This window comes from Taeniopygia guttata, chromosome 3, assembly GCF_048771995.1.
Source record: "Taeniopygia guttata chromosome 3, bTaeGut7.mat, whole genome shotgun sequence".
Lineage (NCBI taxonomy): Eukaryota > Metazoa > Chordata > Aves > Passeriformes > Estrildidae > Taeniopygia > Taeniopygia guttata.
In genome coordinates, this window is record NC_133027.1 from 78,019,188 (window position 1) to 78,044,885 (window position 25,698).

Here is a 25,698-nt window from a genome sequence, read left to right on the forward strand (position 1 = left end):
TTTTTTTTAATAGTTTTCCAAGTTAATAAGGATTCTGTTTTAGTTTTTTATGTTGTTACCTACACATAAGGAAACTACAATGTAGAAACAACTGTTGAAATTACTATGCTGCACTAACAGAAAATAATTACTCCTTTTTTTGGTTGCTTGCATGTATTACTCAGTTTACATTTATGCCAATTTTAGGATTATTTTAGGAACTGATATATGCTGGTTGTGGTTTTGCTTTTTTTTTTTTTTTAACAACATAACAAAAACAAATAAAAAACCCAATCAACCAACACAAAACCATTTTAGTCCTGAGTAATGTACTGTGGTTTTACTTCCTAGAAACTGTTCCCGAAAGATATAGTTTCCACGTGGTCTAGTTTGCATAGATGTCTCTACTTAACAAAGCAGTGCATTTCCCTCTTGGGGCAACCAGCCCAAGTTCTTCTTAAACCAGGTTAAAAGAAAGCCATAAAGAAAAAAAAAACATTGTAAAAACCATAAAGAATGGGAAATGCCAAACAGTGATTTTCCTGATTGGATTGCCTATTGCTATTCTGGTACTTATCTTGGGCCAGTGGAAGAGTAGGTGATTGTGCAGTGATGAGGAGTGTAGGTTGGTTTGACTTGTGCTGCCTTACGTGAGCTTCCACTGTGCAAAATTTCAGGGCAAGTTGCGGCAGCACAGTTAGGAACATAAGAACCTTTATGGATGTCATTCAGGGAAAGAGTTATAGGAAAGAGGCAAGTGCACAGGGGACTTTCTGAGGTGTCAGAGCCTCCAGTGTTTTGTAGCTCAGGGATTTTGTGAGCCAATGGGCGTTTATATTTAAGGATGATTAATTATATGCTCCATGGAGTTTCTGTGCAAACTTTGGGTATCAGCCAACACCTTACTTAGCTTATCTCATGTCCACTGCTGCTGGAAGGGAAGTCTTGCACATGCAGTCTCCTGTGTCAGTTATGATGCTTGTCTGCCGTGTTTGGCCATGTTTTAGAAACTTAGTCTCTTTTCTGCCTTAACTAATCCAGTGAAGAGAGGAGAAGTGATGGGGACGGGGAAGAGGGAGAAGGTGAAGACAGTTTAGAGCCAAAGGAGTTGGAACTGACTGTGCTTGGCTTCAGCAGGCAGAATGGCTTTGTTGTGACATCCAGTTGTGGCCTGCAGCTCTGGCAGCCAACAGTAACACTTTTAAGAGTGTACAAGCATGTTCAAACTCTCAGTATTCTACAGCTTGAACAGTTCCTTAATGAAGACCTTTAAATGTTAAATGTAATTTTTTGCTTGGTTGTTGTGGTGTAACCATCCAGGCAGCTAAACACCACACAGCCACTTGCTTACTCCCTGCCCCCCGTGGAATGGGGGAGAGAACTGGGGTAGGGAGGGGAAGGAATTTGGGGCTGAGATAGAGTTTAATAGGACAGAAAAGGAAGGGACAAAAATAATGATAATGAATGATGGTGATAAAAGAATCCGAGTGTATAAAACAAGTTATCCACCATGCAGTTGTTCACCACAGTCCAGTTCTTAGCAGCAGTCCCCAGCCATCTTTCCCCCCCTAGTTTATATACTGAGCATAACATCAAATGGTATGGAATATCCCTTTGGCTAGTTTGAGTCAGCTGTCCTGCTGTGTCTCTTCCCAGCTCTTTGTGTCCACCAGTCTACTTGCTGGCAGGGTGGTGAGAAGCCAGAGTCCTTGTTGTAGTTTAAACACTGCTTAGCAACAACTAAAACATCCGTGTATTATCAACATTATTCTTCTCCTAAACTCAAAACACAGCTACTGGGAAGAAAATTAGCTCTAGTCCAGCTGAAATCCAGGCATTGTTTTTGTTTATTTGAAAACAGTGTTAAACATCCTTAAACCTGTCTTGCCCCTTTGGTTCAAAAAAAAAAAAAGTCTTTCCCTTTTGAAAATTGTGCTTCCTGGTCTTAGTTGAAACGTTCAATCTGTGAATTTGTCTGCTACTTCTTTTGTCTCTCTTCTGGCTGGCTTTCTCCTTATAACCAAATTTCCATAATCCCTACAATTTTATAAAACTCTATCAGTGCTATCAGTGTGGCTTCGATTTATCAATGTGGTTTAGGATTTGGGTAAAAAAACCCAAATCCTAAACCACATTGATGTTTCTTGGAGATAGAGTGGGAGTGGCATAGTCTCTTGCCTGTTTTTAGGTTTGTGAACCTGAGCGTTCTTTTAAGGACTCTGATCTTGGCACATATATGGATGAGGTTCTCTGCTGTCTGCAGTGTCCTTCCCTTTTCCTGTCCGTGAATCCAGTCCTAGGATCTAACTTATTAGCTGGGACAGCTTAGCCACTGTGTCTGCGTTCAAATGCATTACTAGTGTTTAGTTTCCTCAAGGTGTGTTGCTAACCATCCTCTTTAGAAAAGACCCACTGGACACCAGAACTCAAAATCAGGACATGGTCAAGTTCTGAGGAGGGAGCTATTATTCAGGATTCTTACCAAAAGTACTTCAATATGCTCCCTGCCTGGAGTCACTACTTTGGTGTTCTGTCTGACAAAGCAGCAATAAAAGAGCTTTGTTTGTAATTTTAACAGCCATTTGTCTGAGATGAAGACATTAATATTGGCAAAATTGCCTGTGCTTTAAAGCTAAACCTGCTGATTTTAACTTTAACTACCTGTTTCATATGTCAGGAAACTTAATTTTATGTGAGAGTTGCTTCTGTTGAAGCTTGCTATTTGAAAAGCTGAGTGTGGCCTTAAATGTAAGTATGAGAAGATACTTTTTTATATTATTGTATGAGACTAATAGGTGTGTGGGTACAATAGGTTGTTTGTGCATTTTAATATATTCACACATTTTTAAACTAGATTTGAAGTGGTAAAGGGACAAAATTAGGCTTACTAGTGGTAAGTCTGTGTAACGTTTCCAACATAGAGAAGTTTTATTCAATATGAAGCATGAGGAATTAGGAGCATAACTAAATTCCTGGAATGATGGCTTTGAGTGACCAAAGAAAGATACCTTGCCATCATAATGTCCCAGGGAGTATAGTACAAAGGAGTGATATATTACAAAAGTAGAGCAATCAGAATCATTGAAAGTATGTCAGTGCTGAAGGCAACCTGCAGAGCAAATAACTTACAGGGCAGATGGCTGTTGCTAACAGTTTGCTTGTTCTAAAACTCAGGAAAAAGTTTTGTTGGGCACTTCCAGCTTTCACATTGATTTCATGCTGTTTGTTATGTTCTTTAAACAAGAAGTGTTGAATAACTGAGGCTGGACATACAGAATCAAGATTTTATTTCTTTGACAGCATAGTTGGGCAAATGCACTAAAGCAAGTTTGTAAAAATACGTTTTTTAAGGTGATGTTGGTGCAGTCATTCACAAAGGAAAACTTCATGGGTATTTCATTTGAACAAACTTGGCCAAAATTAATTAACCTGGATTAAAATGTTAGTATTATAGATAAGTTGTCCTTGTCCAGTGGTAATTTCATTAAACATCTGTTGAAATGACACAGTTCTGAGGGCTGAAAATGTTTGACTTCCTTTAAGAAGTCAAATTCAGTGGAACAAATCAGCACTTTTTAATGATTATTTTTCTGTTGAGCAAGCTGAATTTTAATATTAAAGGCAACTGTCACATGTTTACCAAAGCACTTTAGTAAAGGAAAAGTTAGTGGCTGAAGTCATCTAGAGTTCTGATTTCCCACCCAGTTGTTTTCACAGGAGCAGTGCATGGGTAGATGATGGAAACAGAATGGCTCTAGTTACTGTAAGAGGGATCACAGAATCACAGAACATGCCAAGGTGGAAGGGACCCACAAGGGTCAGAGTTTCCAACTCCTGACCCTGCACAGCACCATTCCCAGGAATCACACCTGGTACCCAAGAGTGTTGTCCAAACACTTCTTGAACTCTGTCAGGCTGGTGCAGTGACCACTTCCCTGGGGAGCTGTTCCAGTAATAAACCCTGTGGGGTGAAGAACCTTATCCTAATATCCAACCTAAACCTCCCCTGACACAACTTCAGGCCATTCCCTTGGGTGCTGTCACTGTCACCCCAGAGCAGAGATCAGTGCCTGCCCCTCCCCTTCCCCCATGAGGAAGTTGTAGCTGCAGTGAGGTCTCCCCTCAGTCTCCTCCAGGCTGAGCAGACCAAATGGCCTCGCCTGCTCCTCATAGGGCTTCTCCTCGAGGTCCTCCACCATCCTCATGGTCCTGCTTTGGACACTCTCTAACAGTTCAATGTCTTTTTTACATTGTGTCACACAAAACTGCCCCCAGCACTCGAGGTGAGGCCACCCCAGCTCAGAGAAGAGCAGGACAATCCCGTCCCTTGCCCGGCTGGCGATGCTGTGCCTGATGCACCCCAGGACAGGGTTGGCCCTCCTGGCTGCCAGAGCACTGCTGGCTCTTGTTCAATTTGCCATCAACCAGGACCCCCAGGTCCCTTTCTGTGGCACTGCTCTCCAGACTCTCATTCCCCAGTATACAGAGCAGCTTCTGAGGGGACGCCTAATGTATTCCTCCCCCACAAGAGCAGCCTTGCCAGCATAATGCACTGAGGAGTTTCCCTGTCTAATTAGTTCTGTTATTAGCCTTCCTTCTACTCCTAGAACAGATGGGTGTATAAAATACTGTGAGGTGATTTAGTTTATTTTTATGTGCATCTAAGGAGTCATATTCACACATGTCTGAAAGAGCGCTTTTAAATTTTAAAAATGCATCAGCACAGTGAAGGATTAAGAATGTGCCCCAGGGAAGAGTTCAGACATCTGTTGTGCTTTTTGGTTATACCTGTGCTACAGAACACCTTATGTCACAGTATCATTTCTTGGTTTCACTGAGCCAGGTGCAACTTCTCTCCTGCCTCTTGTGTAACTCATGCTCTTATTAAAATACGTAAAGTATTAGAAAATAGTTATGGTGAAATAGTCATTTAGCTAGCTTTTTCGACTATAATTTCTGCACTTTAAAGTCTGTAGGAAGACTGTTACACTGTCTGTTCTGACACTGTGTTCTGGAGGTCTTGTGCACTCTGTGCAGAGTACACTCAGATTAGTTTGCGGTAGTTCTTATGACACTGAACACTTTAAATAAACTTTAGGAACATATTGAGGTTTCTTCTCTTCTGTGGGGTGGGGCTGGTGGTGATTTGGCTGCTGTTGACCTCCTTGTGCAGGAAAGTGGTAAAAGACGAGCCTGTTTCTCTGTGCCCAGTTTGGGGAGCTGGAAGAGGAGGCTGGATTCGGTTCTGTTGTGTAATGGGGACTAATGTACAACATGGCTTGAAACTGAAATTACTGCAGCTCCTTCTCAGGGGAGCAGTATGTTTGGAGCCCTGATTTGAGCCCATCACTGAAATGATGAAATTCTCAAATGCTCAAGAGGGAGCACTACAAAGCATTAAATCATTTGATAGAGACAGTTCCTGCATTCCTAGAAATGGAACTCTCTGTCATCCTCTGTTCAGCTTCTGTGTAACAGTTGCTGGTGAAGCTGTGTGATGTGCACTTGCCTTCCAGTCTTATAAGCTTTTAGATAGCTTAATTATTTAAGGTATTTTCCTTCTCAGGGAAGGAGAGCAGATGAAAAAAATGAGCTGAGATAAAGAATTAGGTCAAGTCTCTTCCTGTAGCAGCCAAATGAACAAGAGTGACTAAAAAATTAAAGGAAGTGTTTTCTGTTGATGGTAACGTCTACCAAAAAGTAATTTCTCATCAAATGCCATGTCCTGGAATCCATCTGTGGAGCTTTTTGATGGGCTAACTTATAATAATATCATGGTCAGAAACTGGACTGTAATTACTCCTATCTTTCTTCTAAGGAAATGCCACTGTTTTTTAGGAAATGCTGAAGCAACAATTTCTTTATGAACACAACACACACATGCTATTTTATTGATTGAATAACCAAGTGAAATGTAAGACAGTTCACCAGGGTAGGCTGGCTTGGAAGACAAAAAAGGAGCAAAAGGAGCACATGGAATCAATTCTCCTGCCCTAGGCAATGTTAGTTTGAGATTATCACAGAGTTAAATTCTGGAGTAGGATTAATTTATAGAGCATGTTGAATGCTTGATAAATCACAGACTTTCTGTCAAATGTCTGGACCAGTCACTTCAGTGTCTTGTCACTCCTGTGAGACAGTAAGAGTGTTTTTTTTTTGTTTTTTCCTACTCCGGAAGCATGCTTTGAAGAGAAATTTGCTACTTGATGTATGCCCTTTCATAAACAAAACTGAACACAAATTAAGTATTCTTGTTGCTGCTGTTGTTTCTAGTGTTTAAGGTTTCTTAACATGGTTGGTAAACCATGTGTGCATCGCATCAGTATGTTGTGCTGCAGTGTCTCTGCAATTCTGCTTTTTATTTCCTCTCTTTTTTTTCCCCTTCCATGTTGAGATGTATTGTTTCAAGGTATCTTAAAGGAACTTGAGCTGCCACTGCCACGATCTGATTGAATTAAGAATTTTGATTGATACAACTGAGGTCATTTGCATGGATTCCTCCATGTTTGAAGGAATTTGGTTTCTCTTTTGGGTTTCAGTGTTTGGGTAGGAGAGAGCAACACACACTCCATGCAGATACCCGAGATTAGATTTGACTGTTCTGTCAGATGAGAGGAACTTATTTTTCTTTGTTTTGCTTTCACACTGATGTTAAAACTGGGTCTGGTCAATATAAATTGATATCTTTGTGTCTAACTATGCAAGTCTCGTGCCCACAGTTCACTCTTTTGGTGGTTTAACTCTGGTTTAAGTGGTTTAACTTAACTCTGGTTAAGTGGTTTAACTCTGACTTGCTCTGATTCTGTCTTGCAGAGTTCCAAAGTGCTTGCAAAGAAGGAGCTCTCCTACATGCCTATCATTGGCTGGATGTGGTATTTCCTAGAGATAGTCTTCTGCAAGCGCAAGTGGGAGGAAGATCGGAAAACTGTGGTACAGAAGTTGCTCAATCTCCGTGACTACCCTGAAGACTTTTGGGTGAGTGATGCTTAACAAATGGAGTGTGAAGTAGCAGAAAGGAGAGGAACAGGCAATATGTAATGCTTGCCAGGTTGTTCCTGAGATTTTTGATTCATTAGCTTCCTTGGGAGTATCAGTAGAATACTCTCAACTGAATTTTCTTTGGAGTTTCCGAAGTACTTTGTTATCTGTTTCTTTCTCTGTAGTATGAAGCCCTGCAGATATTGCTGCAAAAATAATATTATAATGTAATATATACTGCACTGTGATCCACTCAGTAAATTTTGTGGTTCTCTAATTACAGGTGCTGGATAGGGGTAGATGCAAGGGTCATGGCTGTGTAACAGATGCATCTGACAGTGTTGTACTGAAGTACATCAGCTATATTTGTTACCTAAGCTCTTCTTTCACCTTAGATTGCAGAGTTAATATACCAGAGTTTTCTCCTTCCCTGTGATTCTGCCATTCCTGTGAAGGTGTTTGGTTAGACATGGCCTAGTGGAAGTGGAAGCCACCTGGTTAGAGAAGTGGCCTGAGATAGCCATTGTCTCTGTTCCAGGGAGAGGATTGGTATCACCTTTCAGTAACAAGAAAGTCTTTTTGCATCACCATAATTTTTTAGTGTTCACCGTCCCTGGCATTTCTTTATCTGAGAATGAAAAGCCTTTGAATTTTTTCTCTTCTCAAGAATCATAAAAATTACAGTTCTTCTGAGCTAGTCATGGCAAGAGTGCAATTCAGTTAAAGAAATGGAATCTAAAGCAACATCCCTGGGTACTACAGAAACTATTGCTGTTTCCTCATGGAGGTGTATATGCTGTATTTCTCATGCTCTTAAACAAATTCCTTTTGTTAATTGTCATTGATTTAAATGAGTACTAAGCAATAAAGGCTAATGTCTGTGCTTCAGTGTTTAAGTGACTTCCAGGCAGGAGGCTGTCTAGCAAAGAGTTGATTCTGGGATTTTAGTTTCAGTTTCTCTCCAGAGATTTGCCTGTGCTCTGTGAATTTTCTATACACATAGGCAGCTCAGCTCTAATCAGTGAGCACAAGGCACCACCATCCTGTAGATAACTCCTGTAGAGGGATTGCTAAAAAGAAGCTCTACCTATGTAAGAGAGATAATTGTTGATGTACACCTGCAGTTATTGCAGTGTGTGGAGTTTTAATTTGCTTTTGTATGACGACATAATGTCAAAAGGTGTAACAGTAGCACCTTGGAAAATAGACAAGGCAAAGCATGCTAAGTGAACTAGAGAGACTTTCTCATCAGTTTCTCTGTGTCTCATCAATCAGAATAACATTATGCATGCAATACATGAGTAAAAGCGCTCTTGGATGAGCTAGAGCTGAAGCTGGCTGCTTGGCTAGTTTCTTCAATATCTCTGTCTTTTTGGTTACGCTTTTGCTGTGGGTTATGAGGACTTACTTTGTGTCATTTGGCAGTGCTCCCTGATGTGTTAGTTTGCATTCATGCTTGGCAGAAAGCAGATGAGCAAGTGGTAAATCTCCAAAGATCTGTGTGTTCTCCCCTGCCTGCCAGTGGCAAGATTGTAATTATTCCTATCTGAGCACTTCCACTGTATAGTTCATAAGAGCATGAGCCTTTCAGTTGTCCTGCATGTGCCGCCTTACCTCTGTTAACAGCTGTCACATTGGCATCAAAGTTACTGCCTGAAGTTTTCCATGGACCTCAAGTGCCATAGAGAAAGCAAACAGGTTAGAGTGAGGGCAAGCAAGGTAGGCACTGAAACATTTCCTAGAAATGCCTCTGGTTTAGACACTTAGCAAGTTTTAGATGCCATGATGTTTGAACACTTAACCATCAGAGAGAGACTTGCAACAGGAGTATGTTTTGAGTGTTTTCTAACAGCTTATTAGAGATGAAGTGACCCCAAGAAATCAAGTCATTCTGATGTCAAGTAGCAGAGCAGACATTAAAGCCTAAAGGCTGAGATTCAGACTGGATGGCAAGTTGGATGAGTGTTTGGATTTGGGCTTTTGGGTTGGGTTTTTTTGGTTGATTGGGATTTGCTACTTCAGTCAAATAAATTACATAAATGTGTCCCAGCTAGCAGTGTTAATTTGGGTTGTGCTGGTGGGAATTCAAGAGAACTCTGCTCAGTCAGCAGCAGACCTGAGCTTCTGTCTAACTGTAGTTCTGTCTTGGTTTTAGTTCCTGATTCATTGTGAGGGCACAAGGTTCACAGAACAGAAGCACCAGATCAGCATGAAGGTAGCTGAAGCCAAAGGTCTGCCCAAGCTCAAGTACCACCTCCTGCCACGAACGAAAGGATTTGCTGTCACCGTGCAGTGTTTGAGAAATGTAGGTAAGGAAAGTCACAGGGGACAATGCTAAATTATTATTTCCTGTAACTGCTGACAGTTTGCCATGCTTTTCTTTTCCCTGTAGCATGTGTCCTAGGAGAAAAATCCTGGGATGCTTTCAGAAGCATCTGGTTTTTTCATTACCCTCTGGTTTTAATTACAAAGTCCTGAACCAGTTTGTGGAATTGATTTTGGTTGGGGTTTTTTTGTTTTTGTTTTTTTTTCTTTTTGTTTGTTTGTTTTTGTTTTATTTTATTATCGTAATGGTTTGTTAACTGTGACTGTGTTGAGGAATCTCAGTTGCATATTTTGTACCAATTGGTATGTATTTTTTTTGCATTTTTTGTACCTATTGCCAAAGAATAGTATTTCTTAGAATAGAATTCCTTAGCAAATACTAAATGAAGCAAATGCAACAGTAGAGAATCTGAGACGGTGTGTCTTAAAATAATTTCTTGTGATAAATGACTACCTGAAATAATGCAAATTTAAGATCAAAAATATTCTGCTTTAAATTTCTGTATAGATTTGCGCTTTAGAGTTTCTTAATGGAGCTGAGGAAGGGGAGTAGGCCTTGACTGAAGATACATGTAGGTGAAATTTATAAACAGTTTCTACATTATAGAACATGAGTAAGTTTTTCTTCATTAACATTGTTTTGAGCTCGCCATTTATTTCTGGTTACTTGCATTTGCCAACTTTAAAGTGACATCATATTGCACATGTTGCCTTTGAGGTGATATTCTTTGATTAACACTACTATCAGAGTCTTCTGCTGTGTACTTCATGGGCAAAGGAAAGACAGTGCTAAGTAGCTGTAGTGTCACAGGGTCTTTGGGGTCTGGTAGATTTGTGTGTTAGATGGCTGATGTATAAGAAAGAAAAAAGTGGTTTCTGATTTAGAAGAAAATGTTCCAGCTTGACTGAAATTAATATCAAAACTTCTTTTGTCCTTGAAGACATGTTTTTATGTGGAATATCTGGGATAGCTGCTGTAAGAAAAACTTCCAGTCAGCTGGGTTGCTATCTCATGTATTTCTTCTAAATACCCTTTGGCAAGCCAGGTAGATCATACCACTGTTGTAGCTTCACAGGCACCCAAAAACTTCCCACCCCCAAGGTGGATAGCACAGCTTGGATCCTTTCTGATCCATGAAAAAGAGGTAAGTTATGTGAAGCATCCAGAAACCCCCCCAAAGAGTACAATTTAGTCTTGCCTTTGGAATACAGGTGACTGTTCTGCTGAGGGCAGGCGGTAGTAGACTTGAGGCACAGAAAAAGGCTTGAGTCAAAATTCTGTGGCTTCTATGCCCTGAGCTGGGAATCAGGAACAGGTTATTTTGGTGGTGAGTTTGTTCTTTTCACTGCTCTGTGTAATGCAAACAAAATACAGTGTGATGGTGGACAAGCAGCTAATTGTGGGAAAACATTCCAAAAGGAAGCAACTTTAGGAAATCCAAGTGACATAAAAAGTTTTGGACATTCATGCCACATACTACCATAACACTTACTAGTACTCTAAATATTTGAAATACCTTCAGAAAAAGGAGACTGAATTTGCTAGATTACTTATTTTTTTAGGGGAGTATATGTCACTGCCTCAATCCAGAAGCTGTAACTTGCTAAATCAACTAGTGTAAAGCCTGTAAGAAGGCAGTATTTCCCTGTGAGGCTTCAAGAAAAAGCAGTCATAACTTCTCATACACAGTTTCAGCAAAAACTTGAGCTTAAAAAGCCAACCAACAAACCTCTGAGAGTTGGATGACCCCAGACTGGTGTTACAGGTTCTTCTAGGTTTGTTGCTTTACTTGCCTTGTTATTTTTTGCAATGAGAGGAAGATAGAAAGGTTACTGCTTGGGTTAACAAGAGATTAATGTAAAGAGCATATGAAAACAATGTCTTATTTTCCAGAACTCCTTGTGGCATTATCATGTAAAGGTAATAAGTCCATGTGGATTTTTGAATAGATAATGTGGGAGCAGTCTCTTTTGAGAAATGATCTGGAAATGTAATACTGTCTAGAAATTAGGTCATATCCCTGTGTATCTCTAAAAGTGAGGGACTAGTGCTGAGTGGCCTGAGCCTGTTTTGGGCTCTGCCATTGAGGTCGATGCACATTCTGTTCTCCCCCAAAGGGATGGGCCTGGCTGGAGTGCCTTGCTAAGGGATGTAGCTGCAGCAGGACACAGCAGTGGAGCCAAGTCACAGGTCTGGGACCAGTTCACAGCTGGGTGTGACAGCTCCTGTCCCATTTTTTTTTCCTCCTCTCTGACAAGGGTGTGATTCAGCTTGTCAGAGGCTGTAGTACTATGGGTTGGGTAGATGCTGGTTCTCTGGCTGTAGATGTAATTCACCCATGCAGCAGAGATCATGGGTTGATCCTCTTCAAAACTTTGTATCAAGTCTTAATGCTGCCTGCTGCAGTCACTCTAGAAAGAGTTCTGAAGTAGTTCTGCAGTAGCTGGAAATATACATTGGTGACATCAGTCTGGCAAGCCCACTTGTTGTGAAAAACTTAGTTTCAGAAAGAGTTTATTTAATGTGCATATATTGGAATCTTCATCCATGCCAGTGATGCCGTGTCTGTCAGCATAAATAGATGTATTTGGAGAAAAATACCTTTCACGCAAAATAACAAGTAAAGAGTCTTCCCTCCTAACTAATCGCTTTCATAAGTGATAATGGAATTGTTTTTTCTTCACAACTTGCTTTCGGAAGTTCAGCTCTCCATACATAATTTGATTCTTAAAGAAATGCTTTTAATATTTTCTGAACTTGTCCTGATATATTTGTCAGTGACCATTCCTGCCAGTATGGTTTTACAGATGCTGTCCCCAGGAATTTAATTTCTAGAAGCTGTTCACTTTCTTAATAAATTGCTGTTTGCTAACTGTACTATTCATGGAAGCAAATGAAAATACAAATCTGTTTCTAAAACATTCATCCATTACTTACAGTAAAAGTTGATGTCTCAAATACTGCAAAAAATATATTTAACTGTTACTTTTACTGTCTGGTTGTATATCAGGCAGTTCCTTACAGCTGCTTTTATTTAGTAAAGACTTTGACTTTAAAATGTTCTTCATGATGGATTGTAGATAAGCCCAAGATTTGTTGTGCACCTTTTCCTCCAGTTGTGCATGCTAGGAACTGCTGTCCCAGAGGGAATGCATGAGAATAAATTTCAGGGTGATATTTTCATAGAGTTCATTATGACAATGTTTGGGGGTATTGCAATTACTTTTTTCCCCCATAAGCTGTATATTAGTCCTGGATTTTTTTTTTTTTTTTTTTTTTTTTTTTTTTTTTTTTGTCAAGTGGGTTTCTATTCATCATCCAGAGCAAGTAACCAAGTTTGAGAGGATGAGTGGTTTTTGTTTAAGCTGGCCCAATTAATGAAATGTTGAATCAAAGGATTGTGTCAAGGTAGTGTCACATCAGCAGTACAGTGAATGTCACTGTACCTTTCCCTCCCTTTTCCAGTCTTCAGATCATTTTGTGCTATCATGAAGATGCATGTAGCCCTAGTCATTGCCTGTGGGTCGATTTGTCAGTGAATCATCCTGGCATAATCCACCATGGCCACAAAGTAATGCGTGAAATTCAAGAGGACAGTCAAAGTAAGAAAAATCCTCTCTAGATATGTAATCCAAATATTTTTTTTTCTTGGTTGAAGTTAAGAAATTAAATCTTAAATTCTTAAGTACTTAGGTCTCTTTTGAAATGCTGTAGACAAAGCCCAAAGTTAAAGATATGACAAAAAAGCTGGGCAGAGATTAGAAAGCAAAAACAAAACCAAAAAACCTAATCAGTTTTTTGACAAAAAGAAAAAGCTTTAAAATATTTGTGTGTAGTTTTTTAGTGAAAAAGAGATTCTGAGATATAACTCCTTTGAAAAAATATTTCACAATTGAAGCAAAACTTCAATTACAAGCAATTGGTGCTTGTATTAGCCTGAGAGTGAGACAGTTGCAATGTTTTTAAGATACTATGGAGGTTTTTTTTTTTTAAATTGTTTTAGAATGTGAGTTTTCTGGTCTCTTCAGCTTTTGGATGAGAAAGTCATGAGATGTCCAATTCTAATTATGCAATTACATAATCCATGTTTAATGATAACCAGTTTCAGTGTATCACACAGCATGCTAGTGCTTCTTTTGACTCTGGATGCCTTCTGGCAAATTTTAATTTCATGCAGCCTATTTCTTGGACACATAAATTGTTATTCTTTTCCCGAACTCTCAGAATGAGAAAGCTAAAATCTTTAGTTATCTTAATTTATAACAAAGGTCTGATTACTCCTGCACTTGTCTTCGGTTTGGCACTGCTTTGCACCAAAAGATTTCACTATGTTATTACAAGGTACTAGACTGAATATTTAACTACAGACCACTTGGAAACTGGAATAGCTTTTTTTTTTTTTCCTGGAGAAAAGGAAAGCTCTGTGTAGGACTGTTAGCACATAAAGATGTTGCTGTCCATCTCCACAGCGGTATTTTTCAGAACAGGAGAACTATTTTCCAATGTGTCTCAACAAAAACCCAATTCATATAAAAACTCAAATGTAGATGCCTTGTAAGAGATAGAAGAAAAAGTTTTGTGTATATCATACTTTGCTTTATTGCATCCCTATTGTTGTTAGAATAATCTCATGCTATTAAAGAATAAACTAAGAAGCTTACACTGTATAAACCAAACTGAGCTCTTGTTTCCCTTCAATTACATTGGATTAGTAAATTAGAGTAGATTAGTAAAATCCTTCTACACTAAGAAGCTTAAAAATGGAGGCAGATAATTGATTTAAAATAATTTCATACTTGCATTTTACAGGGAGAGAAGTGTGCTTGAAGTAGATTCTGTCTTGGTTTTAGTTTTGAGTTTGGGCTGAGAACCCAATTGTAGTAGGAAAAGAATTGAGTTGTTAGTGAGGGACAGAGTCTTTTTGTACTGACAGGGGTTTGGCCTTTCTTTTCAGGATTTCCCTTCAGCACTGAAGCCAGGCTGTTCTTTTCTCCGCTGTGAATTCAGTTTTGCAGTAACAAACGATGTAGTGAGTTTCTGGGAGCTGAATGCTGAGACCAAACCATATTTATCTCTCATAGCTAGAGAGGTTTCAAAACCAAGAGCAAATCTGTCCTGTGTAATAAGTCTTTCTTAGGTGGGTCAAGAGGTCTCACAATAAAGGTTCACCACATGCATTTTTATTAATAATTGCAAAACTCTAGAGCAGAAAGCCTACACATAGTCACATTTGCAACAAAAAATAGGAAAGCTTTTTTCTGTAATTGCACTTAGAGTTTATGCCATTATGCACAACTGATTTCAGTGTTGGGAAAGTGAATCGTTCTCTGGTAATTTTGTGACATCAGGAAAATAGTGTATCTAGAGATGTGTTCAAATAAACTTTTTTGCAGCACTTCATGCGGTTCTAACCAGTGAATGCTTTTTTTGTAGCAGTTGCTTGTTACTGCTCTTTTAGTTTGTCTGCCATCAGCCTTTGCAAATGGTTTTACTGTTCCCACCCAGTCCTGAGCTGCACAGTTTTCTCAGTGCTGGAAGTTTTGCTCAGCAGAACTTCCATGTTCTCTTCCTCACATCTGCATGTGTTCATAGCAGCAGGCAGCTCACACAAGATGTGGTGTGTCATTCTCTCTCTGCCTTTGCCCTGGAGGAAGTGCCTGAGTTTCCAAACAATGGACATGAACCCAGCCATTTAAATTTACAGCTGCACTAAGCCCTCCTGCTGCAGAAGTCTCTTACACACACTTCACATGTTCTTGGTCAAAGGGTACATATTGTTCATTTTTATAAAATGTATATCTGCCTTGTTGTTTCCTCAGATTTAGGGGGTAGTTGTTGATTCCCAGCGAGCTGAAAAAGTTAGCAGTTCTGCAATCATTTGACTCCTGGGAAGTCCTAGGTGTATTCTGTCAGAAGCTATCATACTGCACCTGATGAGGAAGAGGCATGTGTGGAAGGAGAGCAAACCTTTCCATTCTGCTGGTGCAATTCCTGAAAGAGTCACTGGTTATTTGGCTTCTGAAAACCTGCATGTTGAATATTCTGTTGTCATTTTTTCTTGGTGACAGCTCAAACTGTGGTGGTATTGCTGATGACTTACTTAAATATTCTCCTTGTCTGAGAGATAATTACTTATTTCCATGGTGTTACTACATAATGGAATTATGTATTACTACATAACCTGTTTTTCTTCTTGTAGTTTCTGCAGTCTATGATTCTACCCTTAATTTTAGAAATAATGAAAATCCAACGTTGCTGGGAGTTCTAAATGGAAAGAAGTATCATGCAGATTTATATGTAAGGCAAGTAATCAATATTTTAATTCCTTTTAAGCAGGAGCGTGTACTTGAAATCACACTTGGTCAAATAAGGGAATGTTTTCAAGTGGGTAAACAGAAAGAAGATCTCTACCAACCTGGCAAAGCATGAAAATTCCTTTTCACAACTCAGGGGTAGCTGCTTACCCATCCTGAAAAGCTGTTACACGCAGGGTAAACCTGTCTAAATTTGTTTTGGTGATTAGCTGGGGACTATCACAGATTTCTTCATAATCTCTTCTGTATTTGCTTGTTGAAGTGCTGTAGGTGTTGCACAAGTTAAAAAAGGTGAAAAATGTATTGAGTCTTCTGTCAGATAATGTCTGTATAATGCAAGTACTGTTCATGAAAGTCGAAGTATTTAATATTCTTCCAATTTCTCTTGTTTACCATTGGCAGGCGGATTCCACTAGAGGATGTCCCAGAAGATGAGCAGGAATGTTCTATCTGGCTTCACAAACTATATCAAGAAAAGGTTGGATTTTTTTGTCAAGACAGCATTTGTGAGCCACTAGTGCATGGTTATTTGTAGTGCCAGTAGACCTTTGCAGTGTTCATGTGTACAGTGTGCATAATTTGGAGGCTTGGGGTGAGTTGGTTTGTTTTCAGGGTGAGTGCTCTGTTTCTTTACATGTAAACTGACCCTGTGCTTATGATTGCTTTCATTTTGTACACAGAGCAACATGGAAGAAAGCTTAAACAAGTCTTTCTAGAGCAGTTTTAAGTCTCTTCTTTAGAAAGTTGCATAAGGATACAAAAATCAAAATTGTCTTACTGCCTTCTGATTGGTAGAAAGACCCCCTTCCCCTAAAAGACACATTCTAAATCAGGACGTAATTTGCAAGCTAAATAAGACATTTTCTTTAGTTCATTACAATTTTTGTCTCTTGTTTTACCCTACCTTTTTTACCAAGGCAGACATCCACCATGAAAAGGACAGGCTGATAAATTGTTTTCACGCTGTGGGTATAGAAGACGTGCATTTAAGATTCCTAATTTCATAGGATTGGGAGAGAATAATTATTGTGTTTCTACCCCCAGTAGTTTGTGGTTTTTTCTTTCTTTTTTCCTTTGCAAATGCTTTCATATGAATCCTTCCTCTTTCACAGTCCGTTTCTTCTGGGCTGTGTTTAGAGTGTTGGAGATAGTTGTTGGGGGATGTGTTTCTTGAGTGCACACAGCAATCCCATTTCAATCAGTGGGAGTCATAGGTGTGCACAGCATGAGGGCCTGGCAGCTCACTTTGCTTCAATACCTTGATCAAAGTTATATATTCAGACTGGTATGCAGCAGTGCTTTGGATTTAGAAATTATAGAATATAGCTATTCTCTGGTTTCCTCTCACTGGGACAGCAAAATTCTTCTGTGCCATTTGTATCCTGCTCTTCCGAGTACACCACATTAGCATTTCTGTATTGACAGTGCCCTGGCAGTTTTCAGTTTCAAACCATGACTGTTTCTGGTGTAATTCATAGCTCCTCTAAGCAGCTTGCTTACAGGTATGTGGAAAGGAAATATGTCTTGAGGCCTCATGTGTAGCTCTACTCCCTTTGCCTCTGATTCCCCTTCTCATAGTTTGTGCCCCTAACACCTGATTCAGGCACAGCCCCCAGCACCTTTGCAGAAAAGCAGGCTCTTACCCAGGGGCCCATGTATATGTAAACAGTCCTTTTGCTCAGCATTGCAGAAGTCCACTTTCTGCTACTATGACTTTGTAGCCCCGTTTCATGTCCCTGAGAACTATTCAGACATTTGCAAGACAAGAACATAAGTGTAAATGTGGTGATTGTTTTTCTCAATCCTTTATTACATAGTTGCAGTAATTTACTCCAAGATTTTTCTGTTATTCCCTCTTTGGCAGACACTCAGTTGCTTCTAGTGCTACCAGAGGTTGCATCTATGCTTCATAATATTATATTGTACAATATATCATAATATTCTTCGTATCTGTTCTTTATGACAACTTCATTTGCTGGTTGGTTAAGTCTCTGTTTTCCTATTTAAGTACAGGAGTGACATTTTGCATCAAGGAGTGAAGTATGCAGTGTTCAGTTTTCCATTCCACTAAAACCTTTTTTGGTTATGTGAATGTTTTGATTGATTAATGCTGGAGGGAGTTGTCTGTTTATGTTTTGGTTTGGGATTTTTGATGATGATTTTAGTTTTTCTCTGAAGGCAGCATGTTTCTCTTTCTCCAGCTGTTTTACTTTAGTGAAACTTACTTCATTGCAGTCATTCCTGGTTTACTGAAGCCCATGTCTTTGCAAAATCAAACTGGCAGAATATAGAGCAGGGACAACTTCTTCCAGAGTTCTGAGATGGTGAAAGCCCACCTGCAGGGTAAAAATACAATTTTGTTTCACCTTTCTGCCCTGCATCTTAGAAAGATGACGGGCTCTTAGGTCAGATAACGAAAAGCAGTGCCCACCCAGGTGCTGTTTCCAAAAATTAATTCTGTTTCAGGTTATCTTCAGAGTCAGAAAATATTTATGACATAATGTAAAACAGTGTTATTCAAAAGGCAGTAATTAATTGCAAGGTACACACTCATCCCCTGCTTTGTCTGTTTTGGCTGCAGCACTTCACTTGCTGTTTCAAAGTAAGACAAGATGTGCATGCTACATTTTAGCACACATTATGGTTCCCTGTTCCGTTGCTTATTCTCAAGAAGTTTAATAATTTTGCAGTAGTTTCTCAAGACTCACATACAATGTACTGAATTATGCTGTAGTAGCCTGATTTAGTGGCTGGAGAGTGCCACAGGTACTGAGGTCAAGGCCTGTGCATCCAAGATGATCAGGACTGCAGAGCTGTTGGAATAAATAATGAAATCAGCAGTTACTGGACATGAAGGGACACTGATTTTTTTTTTTTTTATGTATTTATTTCCCCATATTGACATTTGTAAAGGAGTGAGAGTCTTCGAAAAAATCTTACTCCGTTGTTTTTTACCTCTGAGCTACTTCTCTGTGGGAGCCTGTTGTGCTTATGTTCTTGCTACTTATCACTTCATTTTTTGGCTTAAGTCACTGCTACAAATGCAGTTGAACAGAGTCCTGCCAGATAAACAGTGGCATTGTGTTGCTGCTCTAAACCAAACACTGTTCTTTCCCAGGCTTACAGTAAGTACCATCTCCACATGCTTCTTCCTCACCAGGGGTAGATTTTGTCCTTCCACATATGGCCAGCACTGTATCAGTTAGTTCCAAATTATGGCAGAAGTTCAACTGGGGTTGCACATTGCCTTCTCTTTTTATTTATTTTTTTTTAACTGCCGTTGCTAGAAAGGCTCCCTTTGACGTTAACAAGGACTGGGCTGAGGATCTTTTTGCCAGGTGTGAAGAGGTAATATGTATGTTGCCTTTATAAAGGACAACCAGGGACCTGGTTCAGGTGGCAGCACGGCGGCCTGGTCTCGCCCAAGCCACTCGGGCTAATCAACACACGCAGATACCAATATGGCAGACGGTCGAAAAGCCTTTATTATCCTATCTCGTGGGTTTAAATAGTTTTAGGGGTCTTTGCTACGTCAGAGGGGGGTTGGGGGGTCTCAGGGATTAGTAAGGAGTGGAAATTTACCAGGGCAGGTGTGGCTACATGCTCCTGGGGCTTCTGGGGTTAATAGATAACGTGGGGAAGAGAGAGGGGGAGGGGTCTATCTTTCCGTCACATCCCGTGGTCTTCCGCTTCGCCTGTCCCTTATCTACTACATATGTAGTAGTCACAACTCTGCTCGTTCTTTCATGTTTTTTTTCTTTTTTTAATCTCCTTATAGCTTCAGTGCCTGAAGTAGAAGTTCTGCTTGAGAATCTTAATTTTCATTAAAAAGAGAGCAAGCTTCTATTTCTTCTTGCTTGTAAAAGAAACTTGGAAAACAGGGCCTGAAAATATATGCAGAAATGTCCTAGGGAATCAGCAAAGCTTAACTGAAGAGGAGAAGTGTACAGAACTCCAGTGTTTGGGAACAAATAATGTATTTTTGGATACTCGTTCTCTGTGGGCTTCCTCACAACAAGGCAGCAGCATACCTCTGCTGTCAGACCTCCTGGTGGAACGATGAGGAAGAATCCAGTTAGCCTCTCACAAGGAGATGGATATTCCCTGATTTCTCCTCACTGCATTACCGCTCCCCCTCACTGTCTGAAGTGACTTACATTTGGTAGAGGCAATAGAGGGAGCATGTTTCCACGTCAGAATGTGTGATACCTGCGTGGATGGAATTTATTACAAACTGAAAAGAAGCTCTGTAGGCAGAGGAATAAAAGGAACCTAATGTGAGTAAGGTGATTTTGGAAAATGGTGAGGTCTGCTATATATTTAAAGTCTGTCTTGTTGCTGAGTATCGTAGGCACCCTCACAAAAGCTTTCAAGACTGATGGACCCATAGATGCCTTTGCAAGTGAATGAATGTATTTAAGGGTAAGGAATTGTGACTGAAGAGCTGTTCCCCATGACGGTGGGAAATGTGGTGGAGCTGTTAGCCTTGACATTGTTTTGCCTTTTGCGTTTGTTTTCCATTTGTCTCAAGCCTCTCAGTGAGGTGTGGTCAGTGGTTTTGCTGCCCACTATGCCACACAGAGCCAACAAAGAAAACCCTGCTACGCTGCTTTCAAGCAAGCCTGTCCTGCTCTCTGTAGTAGTAGGCCCTCTAATGGCAATGCTAGCAGTAGTCAGGAATTCTTCACTTTCCTGGGTACTACCAGTATTTGGAAACATAACTGTGTGTAGTTGTGGCAGGCACATTCTTCTCTCTTTCAGGATTTTTTCTGTCCCACACCGTGCCCGGCCATGGTTGCAGCCACAGCCCCTCGGGGCGGCTCTTGTGTCCCGCTCTCGTTTGAGGGGTGGGAGCAAAAGCGTGGGGGATAGAAAAAATCCTGAAAGAGAAGAGAGTGTGCCTGCCACATAGAGTAAGTTCAGTTTTCTAATGAATGCTCTGCATTCTAAAGCAGTCATCACTGCAGTGTGAAGAGAACTTCATACACTGTGAACTGTGGTGAAGATGGCTCAGTAATTGGCCACAGTGATCTCACTACAATCCAGCTCACATGAGTAAAACGCTTACAATTTTTGTAATCTCAATAAAGAGACTACAGTGCTTTAATTACTGCATAATCCCTTAAAAGCTGAATGTTCATTTTGAAATAGATAAAGTGGTAACAGCTTGTAATTGCTCAAGTTGCTATCATGTAAGTAAAGAATTGTTTGTATCAGCTGGAGTGTAAGTGTAAAGTTACAGCATAGTAGAAAAAATAGTCTTTTGGTTCATTAGTCTTGGCTTTCCTAGAAGTTTTAGAAACCAAAAACCCTTTCTTTAAATAAATACCATACTTCATTATGATTAAACTCTTTTCTTCATGTCAGTCTAATGCTGACATCATTAATTAACCAGCTTTTTGTGATAACATAGATTAATAGATAACAGATTAATAATCTTTGCTTTTAACAAGGAGGGAGGGGTTTTTATCCCCACCTACTTTTGATATCTTGGGTTGGTGAGATCAGTAAAGGTAATGCTATTCACCCATGTGTCTTACAGAGGAAAGTACTGAATTCAAAATCACTTGTGCTTTAAAAAACAGCTGCTACAAAACAGAAAAAAACAACCCCCACTCCATTATCTTCCTTGTATTGTACTTAAAGGTCAAGTCATTTGCTCAAAGCCAGTGAGAGATTTTGTGATGTTTACACACCAAACTGCCTCTAGGGAGGTTCAGCAGCCAAACTTCCTACCACAAGCGTCATGGGAACAAGGTGAACAAGTCTACATCCATGGGACAAAGGCAGGAGCGGGGGTGGTGTTCCTCAGAGTGTAGGACAAAATGATGCCTGGTCATCTTTTCTGACAGGTTTGTGGGTGCTGTTTGAGAGCAGCAGTTGGAGAAAACGAGGGAATAGAGGATGCTGCTGAGTATGGAGCCCAGACACTTCCCTGGCTTACCTGCAGTGCTTGGGCAGTGGCTGTGGCTCTTGCAGGAGGTTCAGCAGTGATGTCTGCACTGCTGCAGGAGTGTATATCCTGCTTTCCTAGGCTGCTATGCACTTCAGGTATGGCATTTTTCAGGCTGCTGTATGTAGGAGAAAGAAAGTATTCACACATCAGTGTATGCTCCCCCTTTCCTTTTTTTTTTTTTTTTTTTTTTTTTTTTTTTTTTTACTGTGTTCATTGACTTCAAAGTACAAGCTTTCCAGCCATCACCTGGTCTTTGATCTTCCCCTGTGGTTACAAGCCTCCAGAAGGAGGAACATCAAAGCCAGGAATGGCTAGTTTTGTTGGCAGATGGGCATTTAATTGTTGCCCTCCTTTGTCCTACTAGGATGCATTCCAGGAAGAATATTACCGCACAGGAACCTACCCAGCAGTCCCTACAATACCACCCCGTCGACCATGGACACTTTTGAACTGGCTTTTCTGGGCCTTATTGCTGCTGTATCCCTTGTTCCAGCTGCTCATCAACATGATCAACAGTGGATCATCATTGACACTGGCTAGTTTTGCATTTGTCATTATAATAGGTAAGTTTTCTGATACAACGATTACTTAGAGTGTAACTGTAATAGGATTTAGTGAGATTTGCTAAATATAAGGGTGACTTGTGAATTCAACAGCCCATCTAATATGTCCACTCTAGCCTGCACTAGGTTAAAAAGATTCTATTTTTGTTTATTTTTTTATAATTGTACTGGTTTTTGTAAGAGCTGCATACAAAATGTTCTGTTTCTGTAGAATTCAACAGTGACTTCTCGGTGGGTTGCCTACAAAAGGCTTTATTTTCTTGTGTTGTGTGCTGCTGTGTTCTACTTAAAATGCTTAGAAGAAAAGCACAAGGATAATTTATTCCTCTGAGAATGCTTTTGTCTAATCATAGTCTGATGTGTCATGCACTGGTAACCCACAGTTTCATAATTTAAGCACAGCCTGTTGTGGCCATCTACTCTGACTTACATAGACAGGGCATGGACTGTCACAAGTGATTCCTATAGTTCCTGCAGCAGTTCTGAACTGCCTTGGCTCATATTTCAACTAGTATGATATTTAAGACAAGGAAGGAAAACAAAACAAGGCGCTGGCCCAAAGAAAGGGGTATCTTATTTGGTGTTCTTCATGGAAGCAGGAACCAGGTCAGTTTAGCAAACTGCATCATATCTGGGTGTCTATGATTGAACGCTGGTTTGAAGAGTAAGTTCCCTTCCAGAATAAGCCATAAATTTTTAAAGCAAATACTGTCTGTTATTGCACTGACTATCACAGGTATTTATTACTTCATCGCCTTCACATCTGTGTTTATTACAAACAAGCTTGGAAAAAGAAACGGAACTTCACATTCTTTCTGGCTCTGAGAGAACTTAGATACAGAGCTGACTTTAAAAGCCATGTTCAGAATAACAACACAGAGGAGATAGGAAAATGTGGAACGTTTCCTTGCCTCAGAAGTGGATCTTTGCTCTCTACCCAGGAAATTGTTCCTAGCACATAACATTTCTTTGCATTCTCAGAAGTCTGAATCTTGAGCTAAATTGATCAAGATTAACTAACAAACATCCTTTTAGCCATCTGTGAAAAGTTTGATGTGGTAGGCACACAATACTCTTTTTCAGAAACTGCTCACCAAAACAAATGCTGCATTAAGCTCCTGTTGATGCTTCTTATAGAGGTAATTGGAAAAGGAACAGTTTGTGTGTGTGTGTGAGTGTGCATGGAGGCAGAAAATTCCTTCATGATGCTTTGAGCCAGAGGAAGGAAAATGAGCAAGGATAAGGTCCAGCATAATAGTTGGTACATTAGGTGGGCAGGGTAGAGGAAAAAAGAAGGGAATCCTGAGCTCTTTTTTTCATCTGGAGAAACTGTTGGTGCTTGTTACCCTGGAAATGCTTTGTGTAAAATGTTTAAGAATTCCTTGGGGCAGCAACTACAACTTAAAAGCCTCTTTTTCTACCCACCTTGCTTGTTGGAAGTCATAAGCACAGCCCCTTCCCCTTCCCTGAGTGGTGAAGAGGATGGGAGTGTAGAGTGAGCACTGTGGTTGGGGTGTGCTAGGAATGGGAGGCAATGGGTTCAAATCCCTGTTGCTTGCAGAGAAAGGTGAATCAGCCTCCCCTGTGCTCCTTTACAAAGTGGGTAAACAGCAGTGGGTAGGATGAGGTGTGACACCATTGTAAATGCTACTGCCTGGCAGTTTGCTCAAGAGGACATTTGTTCTGTCTTTGGAAGAAGTGCTGGCATAGTCTGTTGGCACTGGATTGTGGAACGATGGCCTAATGGTGCACTGAAGCGTAGCTATTGCAAAATGGTTTGAATTTTTCATCTTTCCTTCAGCATTTTCCTCTTAATTCAGTTTCTTCACTCAGCAGACTGGTTGGTTGGGTGCCACTTCAAACTGCTTCATGCCTTGTGTACACAGGGAGCCTCACACCATTATTCAGGGTTTCTGGAGTTTAACCTCAGGGCCGACTGCTTTACTGCTTCACACTAGTATTTGTGATGGTTTTGGATTTAGCCCTTTACCATTTAGTTGAGTGACACCACACCCCTCACCCTGCACCCTAAGCCTAATACAATCTTGCCATTAGTGACCTAGGTCACATCTTTGTTTATGAAGAAGTGAAATAAAGAACCTGTAAAGGAAAAAAGCTATGATGCTACCAAGAATAGATGGCAAGAATTACCTTCTTTTCATTTCTTTCTCCTTTTCTTGTTCCCCGCTTATCTTTCTTCTGCTTCTGGCCACAAGGAAATGTTAATAAGCAATCTGCACTGAATCATCTCTTGAATGCAGTCATAATCCAAAGGATTTATTCTCAGGTTATCTGTAACACCGGATCTACCAGAAGGCTACAGCAGCCTGCTGCCAGAATGAACAGCAGCACTAGGGGTGAGCTCCCAGGCTGCCAAAGCCCAGCAGAGAACACCTTGAGGGTGTGTGATGTGCTTTGCTGCCCCATACATGCCTACCCTGCCTGTGAGCTGGTGCAGCTTGCAGCCCTCTGCTGGCTCTGCAGCACCTCTGTGCTCAGCAGCAGCTGAGTTCTCATTCCCACCTGGAGTGACCAATCCTGAAGGGCCTGCACTTGCCTGCAGTGGAGGACCCGTGGTAGAGGCTGCTGCCCGATCAGACTCAGCCACCTTTAGCTGATGAGCAGGGAATGAGAAGGATGATGTCACTTATGAGCAGATAGCAGCCACTATGAAGCTGTGGAGGGAAGAGAATCCATGGGAGTGGAAGAAAGCTCAGCCATTAGTCAAACCAAACAAATCACAGAGCTGGTTTATCCTGGTTGCTTAAAACAGGATGTGTCATTATCTGTTGCCAAAAAAGCAACAGTTACTTTAGTATATTGCAGTCTGTTTGTGTTTTGCCATATTCCTTTAAAATCAATGTTATTGCTGCTTTGGAATAATTGGTCTCTTTCTGTGGAAACAGGAAAAAACCTCAGCCCAAGCTGTCACATTGACTTTTGTAGCCAAGAGCTGAGTTTCTGTAGGAAGACCATTCTCCCCTAACTGTGTCCTATATCCTGAGGGGAATCTCTGTCATGAATGTTCTGGATGTGATGCAGCCATCTATTGACAGAGGAGCAGCCAGTATTTTATTCTGGAGTTTGTCTCCAGCTTTAGGCAAGTCTCCAAAGTGACTCCTGCCGTGGCTGGGAGACAGCAGAGCATGGGCACAAACACAGCTTGGAGGTTGTGGCTCTTGGTGGCAGCTGGAATTGTCTGCCCAGCACAGCCAGTGCATAGCAAAGCAGGGAGGCCTCTGTTTGCTGCTTTTACAGTGGGAGTGGTAATTGGTGCCTGGTGGCTTAACAATGTAAAAGGAAGGTTTTTTTGCAGACTGGAGGTATTTATTTATCAGAATACAAAATCAGCTCTTCCCATTGCTCCTAGCAGACCTTTTCTTACTGTTTGTGACTGAATCACACAGGTAGTGTTTTTTTTGGCATTTTGACAGCTCACCTGCTACTCCAGAATCAGGAAATCTACTGCAGTCCCTAGTACCCATTGTAGTAGATTGCTGGTTTGAAGAGTGGGTTTCAGGACCTGATACAGGTGCAGGTAAGCACAAAATAAACCTTTTGTGATTGAGCAGAGTAACTAGG

General features: G+C 40.6%; 1 protein-coding gene across 4 annotated transcripts in view; it reads left to right on the plus strand.

Moving 5' to 3' along the window:
• Positions 1-25,698, plus strand: part of AGPAT4 (1-acylglycerol-3-phosphate O-acyltransferase 4) — a 72,030-nt gene that overhangs the window by 39,863 nt on the left and 6,469 nt on the right. For 2 of the 4 annotated variants that reach the window (XR_003959417.4, XR_012055138.1), the window contains exons 4-9: positions 6,793-6,954; positions 9,113-9,266; positions 15,483-15,585; positions 16,000-16,075; positions 21,918-22,116; positions 25,551-25,654. Coding sequence is in view for 2 of the 4 variants with exons in the window: in XM_030268416.4 (XP_030124276.1) it covers positions 6,793-6,954; positions 9,113-9,266; positions 15,483-15,585; positions 16,000-16,075; positions 21,918-22,116 (694 nt within the window). In the remaining 2 variants the exon portion in view is untranslated. The remainder of the gene's footprint in view (positions 1-6,792; positions 6,955-9,112; positions 9,267-15,482; positions 15,586-15,999; positions 16,076-21,917; positions 22,117-25,550; positions 25,655-25,698) is intronic. The other 2 variants (XM_030268416.4, XM_030268415.4) reach the window with 1 other exon arrangement.